The 18,608-nt window shown below is 46.8% G+C and overlaps 2 protein-coding genes across 2 annotated transcripts; both read left to right on the top strand.

The window, feature by feature from the left end:
• The first annotated feature begins 1,353 nt into the window (after nt 1-1,353).
• Nucleotides 1,354-3,985, top strand: htra3a (HtrA serine peptidase 3a). The gene is made up of 10 exons (XM_068750755.1): nt 1,354-1,777; nt 1,925-2,024; nt 2,107-2,335; nt 2,659-2,853; nt 2,955-2,987; nt 3,070-3,184; nt 3,303-3,353; nt 3,438-3,483; nt 3,617-3,712; nt 3,817-3,985. The coding sequence occupies exons 1-10, from the start codon at nt 1,354-1,356 to the stop codon at nt 3,983-3,985; spliced, it is 1,458 nt and encodes a 485-aa protein (XP_068606856.1).
• Nucleotides 3,986-9,439: 5,454 nt separating this feature from the next.
• On the top strand, nt 9,440-13,636 carry cpz (carboxypeptidase Z). The gene is made up of 13 exons (XM_068750746.1): nt 9,440-9,533; nt 9,789-9,821; nt 10,041-10,092; nt 10,198-10,520; nt 10,635-10,844; nt 10,938-11,173; nt 12,006-12,167; nt 12,252-12,410; nt 12,480-12,615; nt 12,697-12,836; nt 12,991-13,090; nt 13,170-13,315; nt 13,433-13,636. Exons 1-13 carry the CDS (start codon nt 9,440-9,442, stop codon nt 13,634-13,636), a joined length of 1,995 nt encoding a protein of 664 aa, XP_068606847.1.
• Nucleotides 13,637-18,608: the final 4,972 nt, after the last annotated feature.

The raw sequence follows: 18,608 nt of genomic DNA, 5'->3' as shown, positions 1-18,608 counted from the left end.
GCAGGGATGTCTTCATGCTTCTTGAAGGCCCAGAAATACGAGGCGAAGGCGAATTCCACAGATGCGGAGCGGGAAGAAACTTCTCTCTTCCACCAGCTGGTGCAGGTGTAACCTGTGTGGTTAACTTCTGCGTTGTGTCTTATTTGCTCTGTCGTGGTGGGAAAAGTGGACCCGGGACACAGTGGGCTCTGGGGGGGGGGGGCGACACCCATTTATTTCTGGCAGGATATAAAAATAGAATAAAATAAAATTAGCCCCAAACGTCACCCAGCCCCAACCTATGAAACATACACAAAATCGACAAACATAACAGTAAAATAAATAGTCAATCACAACATAGGAAACAAATAAATGCTAAAACGAAGATAAAAATAACGTGAAAATAGACGATGACAACAGATACTAAAACAGCCTACCTTCCCCAACACGAGGCAGCCATGAGAGGAAGCGGAAGGGGCGGGGCCCGAGTTTTTATAGCAGTGCCTCCAGAAAACCAGTGAAGAAGAGGGCGGAGGACTAAACCAAAATACAGGGCAAATAAATAAAATACAAATGCCAGGCAGCTAAATCAAATTAAATAAATGCATTTCGAAATATTTACAATAAAATATAGACCAAAACCACAAAGACTAAAACAACCAGTCTTTAGGTGCGTTTACATGGACAAAATTTCTTTATCCCGATCAGAGTTCAGAGTAAAATTGTGATCCGATGTGCCGTGTTCATGGACCCTAAAAATCCGATCCGATTAGTAAAATAGCCTTTTGGCTAATTCTGGCACATTTACAGAAATGTTTATTAATGTGCGCTGTCCCTGATAAACGAATAAATAAAAACAAAAGAAGACTGAAATTTTGGGGTCAATATTATGCTATGATCTGTAGCACGCATGCAACCAAATCAATCAAATCAAGTTTATAAGTTAAGATTAAATGTCTGATATTTCTAACTCATAAAATACTTTAAATAAATATGCTGTACTTTCAGTCGGCAGACATTTTGGCTCTTCATAGCACCGGTTTATTATGTCGTAGAAAGGTGTTGTGTGCTTCTGAGACCACTAGGTGGCGCACACCTTCATTTCTAGTCCTGAGCGACTCCCCTGCTCCAGTGCGCCTGAGGACTCCGGCATCACTCCTTCAGCACACTGATGAAGAGGCACAAGTTTGTCAAGATGAGTGACTGAGGATGATTCAGCAAGGTCTGGATCCCAACCTTCATTGGATCAGTCGCTTTTGGACCGTGGCTTAGACTGAACTAAAGAACTGGACTAAAGGAACCAGCGGGGAGCCGACCACGTATTTATGCAAGAAGACCAACTTTTGTAAATCAAATCCAGCTTCCAGGCTCACGATGCATTTACTTCTAATTGCAGCGGCGTTGCTCTTTACGCATGACGTTACCGGGGCTGCGCACTCTCACAAGTGCCCTTCAAAGTGCGATTTGAGCTTGTGTCCGAGCCCCATCTGCCCCAGCGGGTACGTCACGGATAGATGTAACTGCTGCCTGGTGTGTTCACCACGGGAGGGAGATCCCTGCGCCCGTGAAGGCGACCTGCCCTGCGGGGATGGCTTGGAATGCAGGCTGCTCGCCGCGGGGAGTCGGCGTGGCTCCAAAGGGATCTGCCGTTGCACAGTGGAGGATGAAGTGTGTGGAAACGACGGGAAGACGTACGGTAACGTGTGCAAGCTGAGAGCAGCCAGTCGTAAAGCTCAGCAGCAGGGAAAAGCAGCGATCGGCCGAGCGCGGGAACCATCCTGCTCGACTTCGGGCTCAGGTAGAGGAATGTGCTCCATGACGAATCTTCCTTTGCTACCCCAATGTGAAATTATTGTATGAACCTTCAGTATCAGGATGAAGTAAAGCTAATCAATCTGTATTACGCGTGCGTTAATGTTGCAGCGTGTTCTCCGTGTCGGTGTAGGTCGCTCTCATCCCAGCAGCCCGCGCCACAAGTTCAACTTCATCGCTGACGTGGTGGAGAAAATCGCACCTGCTGTTGTCCACATTGAACTGTTTGTGAGGTGCGTGACACAAAAGTTCTCTAAATCCTAAAACTCACGAGCTGTCTGAAAACAAGACGTCTCTTTCCCCCCGCATCCTCAGACATCCTTTGTTCGGACGCCACATGCGTCTCTCCAGCGGTTCTGGTTTTATCGTGAGCCACTCGGGTTTGATCGTGACCAACGCTCACGTGGTAACCGCCATTGCCGCGGTGCCGGGGACGCCCCAGCTGCGTGTACAGCTGCATGATGGCGATGCGTACGAGGCTGTGGTCAAAGATGTCGACAGGAAGGCCGACATCGCCACGATCAAAGTCAAATTCAACCCTCAGGTAAAATAAATATCCGTTCTGTTCCAGACATCTCCCCCACCTTTAAACAAAAACATACCGCACTATTCCACAAGAACCCCGACGGGTGCGCACGCCAAACTCTGACTGTGCGTTGCCAGACGTGCAAGAATACTTTCATAAACTGCGTCTGTGTGAGATGTGTGTATTCTCACACCCACATCTCGTCTATTTGGACAGTTTTAAAAGCATTAAACTCTGTTTTTGTGTGTGTTCTCCATCTTGTTCTGTTCATTGTCCTCTTGGTCTTTCCTTTTAGCCCAGCTTTTGACACACTTCTGTTGTGTGTCTGTGTGGGAGTATAGAAGAAGCTTTCCGCCTTGTCTCTGGGTCGCTCGGCTGATTTGAGACCGGGGGAGTTTGTGGTGGCTATTGGCAGCCCCTTTGCCCTGCAGAACACCGTCACCACCGGCATCGTCAGCACCGCCCAGAGGGATGGCAAGGAGCTGGGCATCAGAGACTCAGACATGGACTACATCCAGACCGATGCTATCATTAATGTGAGCTCTGACGCACACACACACACACACAGTTTACGTGTTTGTGGTCAGTTCTTTTGTTTTCATGCAACTGTCTCATATTTCATTTTTGCTGGGAGAAGTACGGCAACTCCGGAGGCCCTCTTGTAAACCTGGTGAGTTTGTGCTGCTGTAAATGACCGTGTTTATGAAATGAGACTGATTTGGGAGCTGATTTATTGTCTGTGTGTCTTCCAGGATGGGGAGGTGATCGGCATCAACACTTTGAAAGTGACGGCGGGGATCTCCTTCGCCATACCCGCAGACAGAATCACCCGCTTCCTCGCCGAGTCGCAGACTAAACACAGCAAAGGTCAGCGAGAGAGAGAGAGAAAGAGCGAAGATGGGTTCAGTGTCTGTCGGCTGTAATCCCTGCAGACAAACTTTATTCCAGGTAACTTCCTAGTAAATCCCAGTTGTTGTTGTAACAGAAAAGTCCAGACTGCAGACGAGACCTCCGGAGGAGCCTCAGTCTGACGCAGGTGAGCGACGATGACATTTCATTTTTTTGTGGTGCAACTTTCGCCAGTTTCTACTTCATGTGCTGCTTTCAGGGTCTTCTGAAGGGACGAGACGGTTTCTAGGCATCCGGATGCTCACCGTCACCAAAGTGTCAGTCAACACACCCACACCCACATCCACACACTCTCTGTCAGTGTAATGAGACATGTCGTCACTGCACGTAAGCACGGGCCGATGTTTAAAGCCGTAACACACCAGCGCTGCTGTGTCTCATGTGTCCCAGTCTGGTGGCCGAGTTGAAACGGCAGATTCCAGACTTCCCAGAGGTCAGCGGGGGAGCTTTGGTGCAGCAGGTCATTCCTGACACTCCGGCACAAAAGTATGTTCACACACACACACACACACACACCCGCCAATACCTGAGGCGTGTTTGATGGCGGGTTGATGATGAGCGCTGCTCCACGCCGGGTGTCTGTGTTTCAGTGGAGGGCTTAAGGAAGGTGACGTCATACTCAAAATAAATGGGCGAGCAGTTCGCACCGCTGGAGACGTCCGCGAGGCCCTGCAATGCGATCGGCCCCTCCTGCTTGAGATCCGGCGAGGAGATAACGACTTGCTGTTCAGCATCCAGCCTCAAGTCATTTCCCACTGATGAACGACGCTGTTCTTGTGTTGTAAACAGTTGTGTGTCATTAACGTTGTGTGTCATGTGAGCGTTAGCTGCTGCAAAGGCGTTTTTATTTCCTGGTGAAATGGAAAAGAACAAAACCAAAGCTCTGCAGTCATAGTTCATGATTTTGGTTGTGCTCTAGTGATTCTGACAACTTGCTGTGTTTATTATTACAATCTTTTGCGTAATAAATATGTTGCATTGTATATTTAAGAAGCTTGAAGACCTTCAGAATAAAAGCATCCACACACTGACATGTTTTCTGTCCAGTCGGGTTCACAGCTGTCGTCAAGGTGCTCCAGCGGCTTGTCTGTTTATGTCTCCTCGTCCCTCCTCGCTTCCCTCTGTATTGGAAAGATGTCCTCTTATTCAAACAAACTTAAAGTGATACCGCACACGCACACACACACACACACACACACTTTGTTATTGGAAAAGTCACTTTCATCCGCTCCTTTTTTGGGAATGGAAATTCTCGTGCGTAATAATATCTGAAGCTTGAAGCTCAGGACATAAAATCTTCATGAGGCGACTTTGATAGAATCTTCCGAACACATTTAGTCCAAAATAAATAAAAGTATCAAGGCTGTGAACCAACTTTCTCCTTGTTGAGACTCTAGAACCAGAGTTGGGCTGGATTATTTTTTAAATATAATGATGGAATATAAATTAAATGTCAATTTTAAGAACTAAACACATCATTGTTAAGATTGCAAAACATCTATTGAGTCTACTCTGAATAACCTTTTATTATACCCTATATTTATACCCTACTATAATTGGATGCAGTCACAGACACAAATATTCTTTACTTTTCCCCTTTAAACATCTTCGCCTATATCCAACTGCCCCCATGAAGAGATCACCTGAAAGTGACCCCAGCTGGTGTGTGAAGTGTGCACAAAGTTCATAAACTGGACCCCAGACAGACATCCTGTGTTTATTTGAAGAAAGACAGTGCTGTGTTGCTTTTGGCTGTCCCACAGTGGAAGGCAATAAAAAAAGAAAGCCTGCTTCTTGGAGTCCTCGGTGTGCGGCGCTGACCCAGATGTGTGGGCCGGTTTCCAGTCTCACTGTGACATTCTGCCGTAGCTGAGCTCCAGACGACCGCAGTGTGACAGATGGAGGATGAAACACATGCAGATTAAAACTATACTTCTTGAATTCAGTCTAAATCAACTGAAAGTGGAATACTATATGATGTACAGTATGTAGTGTACACTACAGTCCTCAGTTGGGCACAAACACAACTTTTAGTTCTCACAGTGGCCACTAGATGGCGCTTTGGGTACAACATTTTTTCTCCTGACGTGGCAGCCCACGCTGGGATCCTGTTATTCTGTGGGACAGACAGTCTGCACATCTCTGGTCTCCAGCAGGGTCGATCTAATGCAACATAAAGGACAATATGCATGGATGATGTACCTCCGCCAAGGAGCTTCTGTTTTTGACAGCGGTTGTCTGTCTGTAAACAGGATTATGGAAAAACGGATGGATGGATCTTTATTTAAAAAATAATCAGAAGATGGGTCTTGGTCTAATTTAGATCCTATTAAATTTTCGGAGTGATCTGGATGTTCTCATTTACATAATGGAGGCTTTTTTCAAAAACACTATTTTGTAAAATATGCATTCAATTCACTCATCAAAAATAGAAATAGAATAGAAAGCCTTTATTCTATTTCTATTTTCACAGTCATAAAGGGGTCCGATATGAACCATCCTCAAACATGACAGTGCAGGTGATCCCACCACCAGTCACACAATCTTTCCAGCCTGCTGCCACCAGGAAGGAGACTCCAGAGTCTCCAGGCCAGGACCAGCAGAGTTTCCTCCACCAGCCTGTCAGGATGCTCAACTCTCTCCCGGCTCTGCCCCCCTCCACCTCCAGCCCCCTGCACACATACACACATAAAAGCTATAATTGCCCTACTGCCAGGTGTACGATTCCCAAATAGCATTACGGCCTTTGAGGAGCTGTTTTGTGCCTTACTTTATGTTTTTGTGTTTATCTTCTCGACTTGAATCGTCTGCTCATTGTTGCCTCCTCGGGTCTGAGAGAGAAAAGGATCAATCAGATAATTGAAAATCATAGATCCCCACTTTGAACTGCGATCTACGGCAAAATGTAAGCAAAACAGACGATTTTTGGTCAACATTTCAGGATCTTCAGGAAATAATGTTCATCGTTCAGAGAGATGGAGGTAGAGACAAGGAGACATTTAAAGGAGGCGGGGGGCATCATGCTGCCCCGTGGTCTCCATTTTCAGTCAGTTTCCATTTTCCTGGGAGATTTGGGTGACACATAAAATACCAGCGTTATTTTCCAGCCATTACATTTTGGCGTCAGCTTTTACTACTTCATAATAAAACTATATTGCCAGTTTCCATAAAGATCTGAGTGTTTCATCCACCGCTGGTCATTAAACGTCTCTTTAACTGAGCAATGCGACACTGGGAGACCTGAAAGCTGCAGTGAAGCTGTTCATTTGCAGAATGTTGAATATCACAGTGAAGTTAGGAGTCGGAGGAAGTTTGGAGGCGCAGCCTGCAGAGCAGGACATCTGCCACTGCAGCAGAGCTACAGGCAGACTGGACTCAATTAAAAAGATCTCGTTGAACCATGCATTACAGTAGCACAGGCCCGAACAACTTCCATCTGTCCGGAGCCCGGGTCGGCTGTGGGAAACTTCTAAAAAGATGAGAGGAGCAAAGAGAACCTCTAAGCACGTCCCAGAGAAAAGGGGAGTCTTTAATTAATAATAATTTAAAAAAAAATAGTTACTCTACTGTAAAAACACGGAGTTCATGTTGATCTGTAAGAAGGAGCGTTAGAAGTGTCATTTTCAAAGGCAACCACTGAATCCCTGGCATAGCACAGACACACGCACACGCACGCACACACACACACACACACACACACACACACACACACACTAGACTAAAGCGAGTCGTGAGCCCAGAAATCTTTTGTCCGAGCTCCAGTGATATCTAAATCCTGTCAGCCTTTGCTGTGTTCCTCAACTCCTCTTTTTTTTTCAGACTGCTGACTCAGGCTTTCCACTCCTCCCTCCTTCCCCCCTTCCTCCATCCCTCCATCCCTCACTGTCTCTCTATTATTTTATAAATCTAGTCCCCCCCCCCCCCCCCAACAAAGGCATTTGTTGCAGATTTTGAAAAATTCTTCATTTGTCTTCATTTGTCGTCCCTCTCTGTGTGTGTGTGTGTGTGTGTGCGTGCTTGTCCACGTCAGTGTTTATCTCACTCCTTCACACTTTAAAAAGCAGAAGAGGTTTGTGAAAAATAACCCAGACCCATCAGCATCTTGTTTCCAACCTCTGACATCATCGTCCTCCAATCAGAGCGTAGCGAGCTACAAAACCTGCTGTCTGTTAAATGTGAACACATTTTCAGCCGATTGCCTTTGGGCTAGCCGCTCTTTGGCATTTGACGTTAGTAGCTGGAGTTCGTACGCTCAAGTCTTTAGTCGTCCTTTAAACAAACACGAACATCCAAACATGAAATACGTGAGGAAAGTGTCCTCTCATCCTTACATCATCGCACTCTCTGGTTCCCACGCTATTATCACATGACTGAACGTGAGACAAGGAGCGAGGCGGGGAGGCAGGGCGAGAGACTGACATGCAGCATGCATGAAAGTGTGTGTGTGTGTGTGTGTGTGTGTGTGTGTGTGTCAGTGCGAGGTAGCGTTAAATGTGAAGAGCGTTTGCTCAGCAGCTCGCTGGGCTCAGGCCTAGTTATGCCCCCCCCCCCCCCCCCCCCCACTGCAGACAGACATGGGGGGTGCTGATGGACTTGAACGGAGTAGACGGATCAGGGTCACCGCGTTGAGCCTCGAGGAACGCTTGACAGAAGTCGTCTGTTGAAGACGTGTTCAAACGGAATTGAAAGATGGAGGAATGGAAGGACGGGACGATGCAGCCGAGAGCAGATTCACCTTCCAGCTCAACAGTAGAGAAATAAGGTGATGAAGGAGCTCCAGATTGTGTTCCCTGCTGTTGAAATGGTGATGTCATGTAATGGTCGCAGCATGGCGATTGTCTCAGGGTCACATGAGCCAGCGAGCGGCTGCACGTGCGCCGCGCACGCCATTGCCAGCTCGAGAGGAGGTGCGAGCAGAAGTCTTCGTTTCAGTGTTTTTCACTTTAGCTCTGGGGAAACGATTTGTGCGTCAAGATATGAACAGCAGCTCGCGTCACTGGCTGGTAGGAGGGATTATATTTCAGCACCGGACAGCTCTCTCCCGTCTCGCGCTCACAAGCACGTTTCTGGGGGGGGTCGCACCTGGCCGCTTACGCGACCTCCACGGCTCTGTTCCACGGCAGCAGCTTTGCGCTCTGCCTCTTCGTCCTCTGCTTTCTGAGGGTGGCCCGGTCCCACTGACGCCATTGGTTGTTTCATGCACACAGAGGTCAGAGGTCAGGAGGGGCCTCACAGACGGCGGGCCGGCCTAAAGCGTGGCCCACAGGACTCAGTGTTGCTCTAAGAGGGCTGTGAAGGACACTGCATCCACAGTGTGACCAGGCCGGCGTCTCATGTGTGGCGAAGACGTTTCCACGGGGCTCGCCGTGACGCCGGCTGAGGTCTAGACACCTCTGCGTGGATCATTACGTACAGGTCATTTATAAATAGGTGCAGCTTGTATCAGTTGGTTGCATATTTTTGGTTCCCCCATAGAATCATATGAGCTGTAATTAAAGTGGGATTGGTGAGGGGGGGTAAGTACCACTCAGGTTCTGGCAGTAACCTGATGTGACTATGGTGCTAGAGAAAGTTAAATGTTGTCTTCAACAAATCAAACAGATCAAATCAATCATGAATCAATATGAACTCAGTCCAAACATAAATGATCCACATCCTTGTTTTCAGCATCAGCATCACAGCTGGAAACATCTGCTGCAGCTGTTTAAATCTTTGGAGAGGTTCTCTGGTGCTGCAAGAAAAAACAGGCAAATGCCAAATGGCTTTAAAATCAAGAGGGTTTCCATGGAAACGCGTATCATACCTTTGGACACATGCCCGGAAGCCGACCCCCCCCCCCACGGAGGTAAATACTAGCCGATGTTTCACAGGTGAAGTTAAGCAGTGAGATAGGCAGAGACTCATACCCGAACCTCCTCCCACCCCTGCACGAGCCACGTCTCTACACCAGCCCCCCTCCCACGCACACTCACACCCACACGCCCCCCCCCCCCCCCCCCCCCCCCCCTCCCACACACACACACACACGCCTCTGCACACTGAAATCCAACCCCGTCGCTCTGCACTCCTTCCTGGTGAGGGATGCTCCGCGCAAATAAAAGACAGAGATTTCCGTGCAGTGGGTTCTAATTATCACGGCTTGGACCGCACACTGCCACACCGCACCGCACCGCACCGCACCGCCGATCCCTCCGCAGCTCGCCGCGCTCCAACATGCGTTTAGGACTTGCGGTGCTCTTTTTCTCCTTGACGAAAGGTTGCTGGTGCGCCCCGCAGCAGACTTGTTATCCCGGAGACGAGGCGTTGGGTAAGGAGGACGTGTTAAAGACGTGCCTTAAACATTTCTACAGATTGCAATTTAAATACTGCAGCCCACTTGAAAGCTTTTTGATATTTTGCTTCTTACATTCTGTCACTAGTGAGTATTTCTTTTTTTTTTTTTTTTGTCCTGTCTTTACATAAAGTGATTGGAGCCGGTTTCTTTTGGAAATGTCGCCCCCTAGCGTTTTGTTTCCTGCAGCGCTAACGTTTCCATTGTGTGTCGGGTTGTTTTCTCTCACAGGGAAATGCAGCAACAGCGTCGTTGGAGAAAAACGTAGGTGTTTCGTTCTGTTGCTCCCCTTTGTAGAATTTAAGGACTTCAGTGAAATCACGTGGGTTTTATTCAGGTTTCATTCACAGATGTTTTTCTAATGGATCAAAGTGTCTGCAGCATTTTCAGGATAAGCCACTTTAGTTTAATGGACGAACACATCCCTTCTCATCGTGACCAGCTCCCTCTTCCTTCTCTTCCTCTTCCTTCTCTTTCCCGCAGCGACATGCACAGAGCTCAACTTGGGCTACTGTAATGATATGGAATATTCCAGGTGAGAGCCACCGTGAATGTGGAGGAGGCCTTTAGTCCCCGATGAAAGCTTTAACATACATTTGAGGTCGGTTCACCAGCTTCTGTTGAAATGTTGCCGCTCCAGGACCATGTTCCCCAACATCCTTGGCCACCGGGACCGAATGGAGGCCGAGTCGGGAGCCGAATACCTCCTCCTGAGCGTCATCCATGGCCTGCTCAGCGGGGAGTGCTCCCCTGATATCCGCCTCATGGGCTGTTCCGTCCTCGCCTCGCCCTGCCAGAATGACAAGACTATCAAACCCTGCCGCAGCTCCTGCGAAGCGCTGCGGAAGAACTGCGCCCACGCGTTTGAGTCCATCGAAATGGCCTGGCCCTACTTCCTAGACTGTGACCGCTTCTTTGCCAGTGAGCAGGAGGGCTGTTTTGACCCACTGGTAGGGCTGAGAGGTATAAGTCACACTGTTGCGTTGCACTGATCGGATCAATGCATTACCCAATGCTCTGTGAAATCAACAAAGCATCCCTCTCCTCCCTCTCTTAATCCTGCTATCCCTCCTCCAGCCAGAGAGGAGCTGTCGAGCCTCTCTCCTGAAGAGGCCGGCACCATCATCCCGTTCACCTACACCTCCAACAGCCAGATGTACAACATACTGAAGAGAACAGCCGCCAAGTGCTCGCATATCTCTCATGTGTACAGCATCGGCCGCAGCGTAGACGGGAAGGACCTGCTGGTTATCGAGTTCAGCAGCAACCCAGGACAGCACGATCTGCGTGAGTTAAGAGGGGCCGCACAGATCCGTAGGCGTCGTCATCTCTGTCCTAACTTGAACGCTGACAATGTTTGTTATTGTTTGGAAACTGCAGTGGAGCCAGAAATCAAGCTGGTGGGCAACATGCACGGCAACGAGGTGCTGGGGCGCCAGCTGCTCATTTACATGGCCCAGTACCTCTGCTCAGAGTACATTTTGGGGAACCATCGAATTCAGGCCCTTGTTAATACCACGCGCATCCACTTCCTGGCCTCCATGAATCCAGACGGCTATGAGCTGGCCGCCTCAGAGGTAGAGGATAGCTATGACCCGGAGCTCAGCAACCAGGAAGTAAATATTGTTAGCAGAATTGAAGACAAACTTTGTATATCCAATTTCCACCTGCTGCCTGCTAAGTCTGCTCACCTTGAACTCTGGTGGTGGCGGCCTGCTGTACTCTGAGACTGATCTGGGCTAATGCGCAGGGATCCTTGGCTTTGCTTATGGGTTGTGAAATGGGACACCGTGGAGCAACATCATAGCAAGCTTGTAGCTTCAGGCTTCGTGAAACACAGATGCTGCCATTTTCAAAGTATCTACCAAAAGACCACATTTTCCTTTCCGATGAGGCCTAAATTATAAAAGGATGTCAGAGTACCGAAGCCTTCCATCTTCTTCCTCCCAGCTCTTTCATTCTATATATAATATAATACCGGCGTCTTAAACATTAACCCCGACTTCACTCCGACATCTGCAAAAAGCACACGATGTTAACGTGTTAATCATTTCCTCTGTGTCTCTAACAAGCAAGCGTTGTCCATGTATGTAATGTGCATGTAAAATCTTATGATGCAACATCTAATAGCAGCACACGGAATTCTTGCAGAGTGTGACGTGCATCGTGAATGTGGAGACTTATCGATTGACGACATCCTTCTGGATTGATCACAAACTAAATGCATTTGCTGGCTGCTTCATTCATGGTGGATATACGGTCTTGTCGACATGTTAACAAAGGAATGACCAAGAAACAGTCTAACAGGTTCCTTCTGGTACTTATGTCTGATATTAACATTCACGTCCAGCTCTTGGTGTTGTTGCTACTAGCCACCGCCCTCATTCTAAATGCCACCCTTTCACACACACCTTAATGCTCTCAGCTGTTTGACCTGAACTGTCTCAGGGCCACCTGTTGAACGGCTGGACCAACGGACGGACCAACGCCCAGAATATTGATCTCAACCGCAATTTTCCTGACCTCACCTCCATGTTCTACCGGAACCGCCGCAGCAGGCACTACCGCATTGACCACATCCCGATTCCCGATGCTTACTGGTTTGGAAAGGTGATGGAATGATGGCTGTGATGGATCAGGCCGACTGGACACTTTGGCAGACGCAGTCTTACAGTTCTGCCTTTGGGCTTGTAGGTGGCGCCAGAGACTCACGCGGTGATGAAGTGGATGAGGTCGCTTCCCTTCGTTCAGTCTGCCAGCCTCCACGGGGGGGAGCTGGTGGTCTCGTATCCCTTTGATTTCTCCAGAGACCTGCACGAGGAGAAGATGTTCTCGCCCACTCCTGATGAGCAGGTAGGGATGGAAGGCGTGGGGCTGATGGCTATAGACGAATGGCTGCTTAACTAGCCTCTCCATCACCAGGCCTTCAAGCAGCTGGCGCGTACCTACGCAGATGCCCACACCACCATGGCCAACAATGACACAGATCGGTGTGGGGCCTCCTTTTACCGATCTGGGGGCATCACTAATGGGGCATTGTGGTACAGTTTTCCCGGTGGTGAGAAAAAAAAACAACTCTTGTTATTATTATTGCCCCTTCTTTGGTATTATTTTCAGTGTGTGTGTCTGTTTTTTGCAGGGATGTCAGACTTCAACTACTTGCACACAAATTGTCTGGAGATCACCGTGGAGCTCGGCTGCGACAAATTCCCCGCGGAGGTGGAGCTTTATGCGGAATGGAAGAGAAATAAAGAAGCTCTGCTCAGTTTCATGGAATCTGTAGGCGCCCCCCCCCAACCTGAAATATAGGTTTTGTGCATGTTTAAATAAGTGCAGCGATGAATTAAGGAGTCATGTTTCGCCTCCTCAGCTGGGGTGACCTCAAACAATGGGCATAATGCTGCTTCCGGTTGTGCTCCTCGTCCCTGAACAGGTCCACAGAGGGATAAAGGGAGTGGTCAAGGATACTGCTGGGAGCGGTATCAAAGGTGCAACTATTTCTGTCAGGGGGATCAGGAAAGACGTCACCACAGGTACACCCAACGCTGTGGAGCTATCTTTGGTTTCCTGTATGTCCCGTTCACGTCTGCCTTCTCTCCCCGTCTCCTCCAGCTGAAGACGGAGACTACTGGCGGCTGCTGAACCCCGGCACTCACATCCTGACGGCCACAGCCAAGGGCTACTCCAGGGTCAGCAAGAGGGTTTATCTGCCTCACACGATGAGCAAGGCCGGCCGTGTGGACTTCGTCTTGGAGAAGGTTGGACTTCAATATCATGACCGAGTGATACCGTTCACTATAATCTGATAAAGGCAGAGCTTCTTCAGGACGGTCTTTCATCCTTTCCTCTTCACCTTTCCCTCGTCTTCGGCCCAGGTCCCTTTCGAGCCTGATTTGGACGACCACCTTTTCCCCACCGTGGACACATGGGATCGGTTCGACCCCTACAATCAGTTTGAGCGCTACACCGAGCCAAACGTAGGCGAGGGAGGGATAGAGCGGCAGGAAAAGCCCTGGTGGTGGAACTACTTCTCCCAGTCGGGCATCACACCTCCACAGTGGCTCCTGCGAAACATCTAGCGACATCGCAGGAAAAGGAAGATCCCAGAATTCCACTGGGACACTGGAGACAGACGCTCAGACGGCCAGTGCCGCGCAGCAGCGCACACTGACATCACTTTTTGTACTGCATGGAAGAATGTGAACAAGCTTTTTCTCATCAGGTCAACACGTTTAATTCAGAGTTTTCTCTGCAGCATTTAAGTAACATAAAACCACTGAGAAGTAAACGTGAGCTACGGATGCCCAAAATGTCCAACTTTGAAAGACTTTTTACTGTCAAAAAAACAATGATGTGCATTTATTTGAGTATCCCATTGTGCAGGAGAGGACATCTATATGCATTGTACTTTTGCACATTTTAAAATATCGAGTTTGGAAAACATGTCCTGCAGATTTGACTGTTTCTTCTACCACTGGTGATTTAGTCTGGTTTCTGTGCGTTATGCAAGGCCTCAGGGCCGCAGTGAACCCCTCTTGGATGTATAACAGCATCCGGTATTGAGAAACGCATTTCAAATAGCAGTAGCAGCAACAAGCTGTCGATTATGAACACCAGATCTGAATATATATATGTATTTGTGATATTTTTAAATTTCGAAGGGAATGATGACCTTTATGAGTCTGGTTTTAAGAGTTCAAATACACGAAGATGCAGAGAAGCTGATGTTGGATCACTGGAGGGAGCCAAAGAACAGGTGATGCTGACTCCTCGCAGTAGAGTCTGTCTAATGGGAGGCCAAAAGAGATTAGTTTCTGTGCTCCTCAATCAGAAGGGAATTCATTTACCCCTCGACAAAGTGGGTGGGGATATTGCAATGGGTTCCTCCATTCACGTGCGGGTAAGTGCGCATCTCACCGTAAAATGGATTCATTCTCAGGGAAATAACATTTTGTGAAGAACTATAATTATTTCTGGAGGAGTTGGGGGGGGGGGGGGGGGGGTCCTTAATTTAAAATGTACACTCGTGGCATAGTGTTGACAAAAGGACAATCTTTATGAAGCCCATTAAAGGCCGGAGAAGGAGGTTTTATGGGCCGCTTTACTGTAGTAAATTGAGTTGGGAAACAACAGACAATTAACTATTTTTACTGGAGATACGACATTTGATTATGACACTTTCATTTTTACAAGAGCATCAACGTCGTTTCACTTCAATCATAAACGCTGCCTCCTGACAAAAGCATGCAGATGAGCAACGAGCTGCATGTGTGTGGGGTATTAATGACTTCCTGTTAATGTAATCTGCCCTGCAGGAGGGTGTGTGATCATACATGGGTTTGTGTGTCTGTTTTAAAACCGGAACTTTAGCCCGTTTAGGGCGAGTTGAGCTTTAAAGGGGATCAGGGCACAGATGGAGTGATTTTTCACATTATGATAAGATAACAAGACGTCTAATCTAAATGAAACACCCAGGTATGGACAGCGAATCATGTTCCACTGCTCTGCACAATTAGATCCAGATTCAGATCTGCTTAAATGATGACTGCTATCATGACTGCATCCTCCACGTTAGCAGGTTTTTTTTACAGATTCAATAGAGAACTCTCTGAACTGAAGTCCGTTCCTGAGTCGCACTGGCCAGTGCTTGAACTAATGTTCATAAGAGAGTGTGTTAAAAAAGAACACGATTGATATCCGTAATCTATAACATAATTAGCTCCAGCATATTGGGTCTGCAAAGAAAAGTCTATACGATGCAACTCATACAGTTAACAAGGAAGCTAAAGTAGTTATTGACCTTGTAGATTGGTCATATATGCTCGGCACAGATTTTATGATGATGAGCTTCATGCAAGGCTGCACTATGTGGAGGAGCCTCCTCATTATGGGGCCGTGTCGGTGAAGTTAAATTAAATCCCACCTAAATGACCCTTAAACGTTGGACACTTCATTAGTGTTAAATTAAAGCATAGTGTTGCAGCTCCTGTAATATTCTCAGTATATCTCACATATCTGGATCTATAACGCATACGTTTTATACACAAGTTGTGCAAAAGTCGCTTTGGAAGCTAACATTAAATATAAGAATAGGCGCCTCTGTGTGTCGGTGTGTTATTGAAGCCAAACTGTGAAGGTTTCTGCATTTTTGATCCATTTTTAAAGCAGGAAATAGGAAATAGAACACAATATTTTGATGTTCCAAATCCCAAAAAAATATATATCTAAATTTCCCTTTACTAAAACATGTAATGACTTAATAATCCATGATTGTATGTTTTGAGGTGTGGAGCGGTTCTGAGTCCAGAGCCTATTGGAGCCGGTTCCCACTGATTCCACTGGTGTGTGTGTGTGTGTGTGTGTGTGGGTGTGTGTGGGTGTGCGTGTGTGTGTGTGTGTGTGTGTGAGTGTGTGTGTGTGTGTCGGCTAGAAGAGATAATCGGTTCTGTGCTTGTTCACCGACTGGACACATAACTGAGCCGTCAAAGCTGTAGCTGCTGTTAATAATAGTGAAGTTAAACATGGAACCATTAAAAACGAAACTTTTACAGCCATTAATGGACTTTTAATCCCTGAAAATAATACTTTGATGTCCTTTTTTTCATATTGAGAGACAAAAAAAAATCTAATAATTGCCCAGATTTTTTTTCTAGTTATTTATATAATATCTGCAGTTTAGAAGGAGATCACAGATTTATTTTAACTTTTTAAACCCTGGTTGTTGGTAAAACCTCTCGGTACACAGGACATGTAAATAATAATGACCCTTTTAAATTTAAACTTTGCTTGTCGCTTGCTTAATGATATCTTATTAACTTATTTACAGTCAAATGAAAATTGTATTCAAGTCTGTTTTTCAATAATGCAGCAATTACCTTCCCTAAAATACTTGCAGCGAGGTTTTAATCTAAGGTCTCTCTCTCTCTCTGGCATCATTTTCTCCAACATAACCAGTTTAAACTCTGCACATAAACTTTGAATACCAAACTACACTCCTGTGATCTTTCTTTCAGTTTTCCTCTCCCTCCATTCATTATTTCTCTCTCTCTCTTTGTCAGTCAGTAAGTCTGTCTGTCGTTCCTTTAGCTATTTAGCTGCGATGCCCCGCGATTAGAGGCCTGCTCAATGTGGCAGACATGATTTGTTTGCTTTGCAATTATTTTCCATCAGTGGAGACAAATGGATTCATACTGGAGAAAAAAAAAAAAAGAAATCCGGACACACGGACAGGGCCGGAGCGAGGAGTCCATCGGAATGGACTAATAGGTCAGATGGTGAAAGGTAAAGAGAGAGATGGAGGACGTAGAGAATCGAGGGTAAAGAACAGACAGCCTTTAAAAAGCTCTAAGACGAAGAGCATCTCAGAGACATGTGGCTGCACCGTATTAAAAGCGACAGCATGGTGTCGTCGCAGGCCACGTTTTTGCATTATATTTGCAGAATATTGATCTAATATAAAAAATAGGGTCCAAAATGACCTGCAAACTTTAACGCTCGGCCATGATCATGCAAAATCTTTTCTTATCTTCATCTTATCAATTGTATAATTTCAGACATGACTGAACGATGGATTGAGGACTGTTTTCTGAGAGTTAAGAATGAAGAGTTTAATGTTTGGACATGTCTGAATGCAGACGTCAATTATTTAATATTCGAGTTCAGTAGATTTATTTTCAATGTGCTTTTTTTGTTTAGGATATTTAACCATATTTTTTATTTATTTAATTTTGGTTACACATTTGCAGTGACTGAATATTTACAGAATTCAAAGTTCATTTGTTATTTGGAAGCTTGTCCTTGCATCGCTGTGGTATTACATTATCTTTAAATCACGAATAAAATGCTTTTAAAACACTGATCGTTTTATAAAAACTATTTCCGGCGGGAAATATTGTTGTCGTGAATTTCCAAGATGAGTTAGTTCCTCTGTCCGTTACACAATAGGCCTCTAATCCCTAACAGATTATTTTTTAGCTTTTAAATAATAGGACTCTAAATTGTTCAAACCTAGTTTGAAACTGATTGACAGAACGCATAGGTGAAGGGTCTCTCTGTTTCTCTTTAATGTGTGATGAACAGAACCGTTCTGCAGACCTTTTCTGTCCGGGCTGAACGTTCAGACGATCCTCGCTAAAAGAGATTAACCTCTTCCGATTGCACCGCCTTGATTTCTTTCTTTCTTCTGCCCTCTGTCATCCTTTCCTCTTTACAGTCCTGTTTTCCTTACCCTTTGCTAATGCCTCGCCCCCCCCCGGCTTTCCCTCCTCTCCTCCCCTCCCTTTATACGAAGGGTAGGTTCAGGGGTCACCATTTACTCAGAGAGGGCTGAGAACGTTGTATGGGCTGTGCCCTCGGGGCTGCCGTGTTGCATTATCATCAGGGGGGACTGTAGGCATACGCAGCAGCCGCTGGCTGCCGGCACAACAACCCCGGCGTCAGCCCCAGCACCGGGCCGCGGACTGAGCCCGGCTCAAACCCTCCTCATGCCTGAGCGCCCGGCTGGCTCCAAGTCAGCCCTCCACTCCACTGACCCGCTGGGCAGAACTAATATGCGTGTCTAGACTTCCTGGGAACTCCTCTACCTGAGAATACACAGCTGCACAGTACGCCAGAGTCATGCAGGTAGCGTGCTGTGTTTAGAGATGATGCTTACAGTCCTGTTAATAGCAACCATTGTGTGGGTTCACTATTGCTCTGGTAGAAGAAGAAGGGGTGCAGCATGGTGGAAATGTGCCAGAGACGCATCTGGAAGGCGTTTCACCATTACCTCTGCCAGGTTCTGCCTTTGACGCCGTTTTTTCTGTCTGTTAGCAGGATTACAGAAAAACCGCTGGATGGATCTTGATCAAAAAATAAATACAAGTCTACGACAGGTGTCGATGAGTGGTACTGCTCTCCCTATTCCTTGCTGAGCAAACTGTCGAACTATGGCAAAAAGAAACCTGCAGACATGCGTCATAATCTTATTATTTATAACACGATCAGGGTCTGGCGAGACATAACTAAATATCTGGGGGAAGGCACATCATCCTTTGCATTGGTACCTTTGAC

The sequence above is a fragment of the Brachionichthys hirsutus genome, chromosome 17, assembly GCF_040956055.1.
Source record: "Brachionichthys hirsutus isolate HB-005 chromosome 17, CSIRO-AGI_Bhir_v1, whole genome shotgun sequence".
Classification (NCBI taxonomy): domain Eukaryota; kingdom Metazoa; phylum Chordata; class Actinopteri; order Lophiiformes; family Brachionichthyidae; genus Brachionichthys; species Brachionichthys hirsutus.
This window is presented reverse-complemented; position numbering and strand designations above follow the sequence as displayed.

Coding starts and splice junctions, on each gene's coding strand:
- htra3a (XM_068750755.1), top strand. CDS start 1,354: ATGCATTTACTTCTAATTGCAGCGGCGTTGCTCTTTACGCATGACGTT. Junction 2,988..3,069: donor GAGGCCCTCTTGTAAACCTG/GTGAGTTTGTGC, acceptor TGTGTCTTCCAG/GATGGGGAGGTGATCGGCAT. Junction 3,354..3,437: donor GGAGCCTCAGTCTGACGCAG/GTGAGCGACGAT, acceptor GGTCTTCTGAAG/GGACGAGACGGTTTCTAGGC.
- cpz (XM_068750746.1), top strand. CDS start 9,440: ATGCGTTTAGGACTTGCGGTGCTCTTTTTCTCCTTGACGAAAGGTTGC. Junction 9,822..10,040: donor CAGCGTCGTTGGAGAAAAAC/GTAGGTGTTTCG, acceptor TCTTTCCCGCAG/CGACATGCACAGAGCTCAAC. Junction 12,837..12,990: donor TGCTCAGTTTCATGGAATCT/GTAGGCGCCCCC, acceptor GTCCCTGAACAG/GTCCACAGAGGGATAAAGGG.